Consider the following 6,032-nt stretch of genomic DNA (forward strand, 5'->3'; position numbering starts at 1 on the left):
CCCCCCCCGCGCGCGCGCGCAGCATCCTCACCGAGGAGTTCCTCTACCTTCAGACCACATTCCAGGACCAGCAGGCCTCCGCCGGTGTGCTGCGCATCAACCGCGATGACGGCGCCATCTCCCTCGAGCGTATGTCCATCCTTCCTGGATTCTGCCCCTCCCCTCCCCGCCCTACAGCTCCGGCTGCTGCCCTGCTCTCTGACCCCCCTTTGCTCTTACCTCCTCGAAAGGCGAGATGCCCAGCGGCTCCCCGAAGCTGATCGATGCCTTCCTCGGCCTGATCAACCTCCACAGCGGTGCGTGCCCTCCTGTCTGCATGTGTCTTGCTCCGGTTGCTCGCTGGCATGCCGGATGCCCTAACCCTGTCTCCCCCCTCCCAGGCCTGCACATGGTCACCGTCGAGGCCTCCCGCCGTGTTGGCCGCATCGGCGAGTCCGATGCCGTTTACATGCTGCAGGATGTTTCCATCACGCGCATCTCCCGCAGCCCCGAGGACAACCTCACCCCTGTGCAGGTACGCAGCCTCCCCCTGCACCGTTTCTCGGATGACCCACCTGCCTTCCAGACATCTCACCCCCCCCCCCCCGCCTTCCCCCTTCCCCTGTCCGTCATGCGCAGCTCTCCACCGATCGTGACCATTGCGACATGATCGCCCGGCTGCTGGTCAAGGGCGGCTTCTACTTCAGCCCTACCTACGATCTGAGCCGGTCGCTGCAGGCCCAGCGTGACCTGCAGCAGGCCAACCCCGCGTACCAGGACAAGCTCCTGAGCCGGCGCTTCGACACTGCCTTCAACTGGGCCTCCTTCCTGCAGTTCCCCCTGATGAAGCAGATCATGGCCGACTCGACTGGCAGCCTGGCCGGCGCCGCTGCCTTCCTGATGCCCATCATGTGTGGCTTCGTCTCCATCAGCCCCGTCACCATGTCCAACGGCCGGTCCTTCGATTACATCCTGCTCACCCGGCGCTGCGTCTTCCGTGCTGGCACCCGCTACAACACTCGCGGTGTGGATAGCACCGGGCGCGTGGCCAACTACAACGAAACCGAGGTCCAGGTCCGCCTGGCCGGTGCCTCCGGCCCGGGTGACATTATGTCCTACCGTCAGACCCGCGGTTCGATGCCCTTCTACTGGCGCCAGATCACCAACCTGCGCTACACCCCGGCGTTGGAGTTTGACAACCTCGCTCTTTGTGTGCGTCCGCGCCTTTTGCCGTTCTCTCTCCCTCCCTCCCTCTCTCTCTCTCTCTCTCTCTCTCTCGCCTCTGTCCCCTTCCATTTTCCTCCCAACAAATGCCTCGCCCGATGTCCCTTTTTTTTCATGCATCAATGCTCACACTCTGCCTTCTCTGTCTCCTCCCCTCTCTCCTCTCCTTGTTCTTCCCCTTAGCTCGATGTCTTCAAGAAGCACTTCAACGACGAGGTCAGCAAGTATGGCGACGTCGTGGCCGTGAACCTGATCAACGCCGGCGGCTATGAGGGTCGCCTGGGCCAGATGTTCGGCGAGCTCATCGAGAACATCGATAACCCGCGTGTTCAGTGCGTTGGTTGTTTCGGGCCTTGTCTTTCTCTCCCTCTCTCGCATGTCCTTTTCTTGTTCCCCCCCCCCCCCCCCCTTTCGCTTCCACCCATCTCACATCATCCCATTCCGCCTGTCCTCCTTCAGCTATCTGCACTTCGACTTCCATGCCGAGTCTAAGGCTGGGCGCCTTGCCAACCTGACTGCCAAGACCGAGGCTCTCGGCGAGCGCCTTGCTGTTCAGGGGTACATGCACAAACATGCACCCAATCTCCCTCTCTCTGCCTCTCTCTCTCTCTATGCTTCTCTGCCTCGCTTCCCCCCTGCCTCTCTCTCCCTCTTTATTCGTCGCCTGCCTACACATGCTCACCGTTTGCACTTTCCCATCAAACTCCTTCTCAGCTTTTTCCATGAGTCCCCCGACGGCCAGGTTCTCTCGCGCCAGCACTCGATCGTGCGCACCAACTGCATGGATTGCCTGGACCGTACCAATGTGGCGCAGGAGATGTTCGCCCGCCTGGCGCTGGTGGATTTCCTCAGCCGCTCCGGCATCCTCTCCTCGGCCAGCAGCGATGCCATCCCCTCCAACCTGGACTACATCCTGCGCAACGGTATGTCACCATCCGGTGTCTTTCTCTCCCTCTCCTTCTCTCTCTCTCTCTCCACCTTGACACACCTTCCCAAACTGACCCCTCCCTTCTGCTCTGCCTCCCTTCCCCGCATGTGCACAGTTTGGGCCGATAACGCCGACGCCGTGTCCACCTTCTACTCCGGCACTGGTGCTCTGAAGACCGACATCACCCGGTACGCGGAGCAATATGTCCTGCCGTTCCTCCCAAGCCGCTCCTCTCTCTCTTCCCACCACTGGACGCCTTCTTACCAGGTTTCATTCCCCCCCCCCCCGCCCCCCCCCCCCCCCCCCTTGTCTACGCCTGTGCATCTTCTCAGCACTGGCAAGCGCACCATGCGTGGCGCCCTCCAGGACGGCATCAACTCCCTGCAGCGCTACCTGACCAATCAGTTCCTGGATGGCCGCCGTCAGGATGCCATTGACGCTCTTCTTGGCCAGCAGTCCACCACTGCCAGCCCCGATGACGATGCCAACGCCGCCAACAAGGTCGTCCGCCCGGCCGGTGTCAAATACGTATGTCTCCCTCCTGTGTTCTCGGCCCACCTCCCGCCCCCGCGCCCCCGCGCCCCCCCCTCCCCCATCGTGCTCTTCCCTTTGGCCAAGGAGCGACTCCAAACTTACCCCCCCCCTCCTCCAGATGCCCTTCCTGTTCTTCCTCTCCCTCTTCAACGTGGCGGCCACCCTGGTCAACCGGCCCTGTACGTGGTGCCTCGCATATTCGCCTCTCACTTGGGGTCCCCCCTCCCTCTTCTTCCCCCTCGCTTGGCCCTCACTCACCGCGCGATGCAGCTTCCCCGACCTACACCTTCCTGATTCTGGCCTTCTGGTCGGGCCTGGCTTTCACTTCGGCTCGGGGGATCCTCAACAACGGGGGACACCTGGTCAGCCGGCCCCGGATTTGGGATCCCCGTTCCGGCCGTGTCAAGCCCTTCTGGAGCCCCAGCTGCCTGTCGGATGGCGACTGCCAGTAATAGGCGCTGGCCCGGGGCCGGGAGAGCAAGTCCACGGCCCTGGCTTCGTGACTCATCATCTCCTCGCTCGCGCGCGGAGGTATCCGCATGTCCGACACATATGCCACACGATCGCGAGGAGGGGGTGCCCCCCCCCCCCTCCACGGAGCTCCAATGGTCAACCGCCGAACATTCCTCCGAGGGAGTGCATTAGTGCATGTCCCACCTCCCCCCCCCCCTCTCTCTCTCTCCTGCCCGAAAGGGGTGAAAAAGAATAAAAAGAAAGATTGTCCAGCCGATTGCGCCCAGTCCAAGGGAAGGCCCATTCCTTGCCTTCTGCCAAGCTGGCATGCGCGCGAGTGGGGGTCAAATCTATCAATGTATATTGTATGTGTGTGAGGGGGAAGGGAGGCGCGCGGATGGGCTGCCGCTGGCGATGGTTTTTTTTTCCGTCTCCCGTTGAGGCATGAGGAAAGGCCCGGCAGGTGTGGATGCGGATATACGGTGCGATGGGCACACTGGACGCGCTGAGGCACACGCCATGTGAACAAGGTAGGACGCGCCGGGGAGGCTTCCTGCCAGGGCTTTTTTTTTTCCTTCTTAGATCTGCGTGATACGGGGCTTGTGCGGCGGGGTGTCCATCGGGTCCAGCATGTCCAGGGGCATGGTGCGCTCAAGGGCCGGCTTGAGAGCGTACGCCGGCGAGCCGAGTGGCACATTGGACCAGGACTCGTAGCGGCGATCGATGACACGGAAGAGACGCGGGGCGTCGGTTTGCAGCTCCAGGCGCGCCTCGCGATGGAGGGCCACCTTCCTGCGGATGTGCTCCACATGCAGGTTATGCTGGGCCTGGCGGAAAATCCGGTTGGCGTAGAGGATGAAGTTCACACGTTCGCGGTTCTCCAGAGTGTCGGGCGAGTACTTGGTGGGGATGTCACCGACGGGGTTGATGAAGTCCACCGTGCGGGCCAGGACGGCCTGAGCCTCCTTCGGGTCTTCGGGCGAGGGGTGGTGGTGGTGGTGGCGGCGGCGACAGTGGGCATGTGAGCATAAGGCGGGCGGGGCGGGCGGAGCAGGGGAAGACAGAGAGGGCAGGGAGGCAGGCGTCGCGCCGAACGGCAAAGAGAGGGGCGAGGAGAGGCGAAGAGGAGGGAGGGGGAGAAGGCGCACCCATGATGATGTCATCCTCGCTGACAGTCTTCTTCTTGGCGGACTTCTTGGCGGCCTTCTTGGAGTAAAACTGGGCACCAGCTGGGGTGGCCAGGACCACCTGGGGGCGCGCAGCGGCGACGGCGGTAAGACGGTGCGCGGCGGCGGCGGAGGTGGAAAGCAGCCCACGAGAGAGCATTTTCGGGCGACTTCTCCTGAGCGATTCTGGAGAGCCCCCCGACGAGGAAAAAGGGCCGCACGTAAACATTCGAACAGGAGGTCAGTAGCTGCAGCGAGAGGCAGGACAGGCCGGTGGAGAGGAGCGGGATGCGTGGCAGGCGAAGTGCGCGAGGCGGAGGCACGAACAGGGTGCAGGGGCGACAGCAGGCGGATGGGCAGAGGAGCGGGGTGCGGGATCGGCCCGGCCGGCCCGGCCCCCAGGGGTGGCCGCCGAAAATGATGCGCCTGACGGATCGCCGCGCCTCCCCCACCGACCCCAGGGCCGAGCGGAGGTGGTGTGTGGGAGCGCGCGGACCCTCCCCTTCCTCCCCCCCCCGGCCGGTCGCCCTCCTGCACTGTGCCGTCTGCGCTGCCAGCCAACCGCCCGGGGAGGGGGCGCGGGGGGGGGGGGGGGGCAAGGACGCCGAGCCCTGGGGTTGAACGTGGCCTTTGCAAATAGGTCGCACGTGTGAAGTGCGCTGGCACTTCTCTCGGGTGGGCGCGTCTCTCGCGTCGCGGGGTTCTGCAACTATAGAAGGCCGGCCGCTCCGTTCCCCTTTGCATGGGGAGGGGGGGGGGCTTGGGCATTGTAGGCTCCGATTCGGAATAAATCGGCTCCTTGTGGGGGTGGCGAGATGCAGAGGAGGCTCGGCCGGAGGGCCGAGGGGAGGGCCCCCCTCGACGCGAGATTTCCGCCGAGGGAGAGTCCGTGCACATGCGCGTGCGCGAGCACACACCCTCTTCTCCCCCCTCCCCTTGTCCTTGGTCGTGTGTCCCGCGACGCCCAACGGAAATATCATGCTTCCTGGCGGTGAGGCCGGCCCGGAGGCCAGCTCGGCTCAGTTGGCAGGCGCCGCCCCGGTCCTAGGCTCTTGGCCCTTGGCCGGCGGGCACGCGCGCGCGCGCACGCACGCACGCACGCAGGTGTACACTCTCTCTCTCTCTCCCCGGGAAAATGTGTGCCGGCTCCTGTAGGGCCGTTCCGTGGGAGGGGGTGGCCGGTGCCCGTGGAACAGGGGAGGTGTTGAGGCCTGTTGCACACGGGCCCACAGGGGTGCACGGTCGATCTGCCCGGATTTGGGCCCCCCCCCCACCGACCGACCACGGAAAACGCCCCTCCCACCAGTCCGACCCCTCCTTCCACTCTCGCCATTTGATTGCCCTGCGTGTGTCCCTGCCTTCTCCGGTCGCCGAAGGCACTCTTCCCCCTGTCCTCCATCGGCATGACTTCCAACGCCGCGAATGCCGCCCGCCGCGATGAGCATCAGCTGCGCTTTATCCTGGTACCGCCCTCCCCTCCTCCCTGCACCTTTCACCTTGTGGGCGATGGCATGCCTCCCGGGATCCCCGGGCGCACTGTCATCCGGATGCCTCTCTTCCTCCCCTTCGGTCGTGCTCTTACTGACCTGGCTTCCTCGCTCCGCAGCAACTCCACGACTCGCAGCAGTATCGCAATGCGCTCAAGGAATGCGACAAGATCCTGAAGAAGCAGCCGACCAGCGGTGGTTCGTTTGTCCCCCCCCCCCCCCTATACTTCCATGCCTCGGCCCCCCTCACGTCCAACCACC

At 64.2% G+C, this 6,032-nt stretch overlaps 3 protein-coding genes across 3 annotated transcripts in view; 2 read left to right on the plus strand and 1 right to left on the minus strand.

Annotated features, from left to right (window-relative positions):
* The window catches only part of H696_03350 (hypothetical protein), a gene marked incomplete at both ends in the record, with an annotated part of 5,993 nt that extends 2,876 nt beyond the window's left edge, over positions 1-3,117 (plus strand). The window contains 11 exons of the mRNA XM_009497214.1: positions 23-129; positions 231-296; positions 381-514; positions 619-1,191; positions 1,387-1,535; positions 1,663-1,761; positions 1,918-2,126; positions 2,247-2,319; positions 2,464-2,659; positions 2,784-2,844; positions 2,936-3,117. Coding sequence (XP_009495489.1) covers positions 23-129; positions 231-296; positions 381-514; positions 619-1,191; positions 1,387-1,535; positions 1,663-1,761; positions 1,918-2,126; positions 2,247-2,319; positions 2,464-2,659; positions 2,784-2,844; positions 2,936-3,117 — 1,849 coding nt within the window. The remainder of the gene's footprint in view (positions 1-22; positions 130-230; positions 297-380; positions 515-618; positions 1,192-1,386; positions 1,536-1,662; positions 1,762-1,917; positions 2,127-2,246; positions 2,320-2,463; positions 2,660-2,783; positions 2,845-2,935) is intronic.
* Positions 3,118-3,461: 344 nt separating this feature from the next.
* On the minus strand, positions 3,462-4,654 carry H696_03351 (hypothetical protein). The gene is made up of 3 exons (XM_009497215.1): positions 4,612-4,654; positions 4,267-4,470; positions 3,462-4,091 (listed from the first exon to the last, which is right to left on the minus strand). The coding sequence occupies exons 2-3, from the start codon at positions 4,442-4,444 to the stop codon at positions 3,697-3,699; spliced, it is 573 nt and encodes a 190-aa protein (XP_009495490.1). The 5' UTR covers positions 4,445-4,470; positions 4,612-4,654; the 3' UTR covers positions 3,462-3,696.
* Positions 4,655-5,687: 1,033 nt separating this feature from the next.
* Positions 5,688-6,032, plus strand: part of H696_03352 (hypothetical protein) — a gene marked incomplete at both ends in the record, with an annotated part of 3,900 nt that continues 3,555 nt past the window's right edge. The window contains 2 exons of the mRNA XM_009497216.1: positions 5,688-5,747; positions 5,891-5,969. Coding sequence (XP_009495491.1) covers positions 5,688-5,747; positions 5,891-5,969 — 139 coding nt within the window. The remainder of the gene's footprint in view (positions 5,748-5,890; positions 5,970-6,032) is intronic.

The sequence above is a fragment of the Fonticula alba genome (genome assembly GCF_000388065.1).
Source record: "Fonticula alba strain ATCC 38817 unplaced genomic scaffold supercont2.5, whole genome shotgun sequence".
NCBI lineage: Eukaryota > Rotosphaerida > Fonticulaceae > Fonticula > Fonticula alba.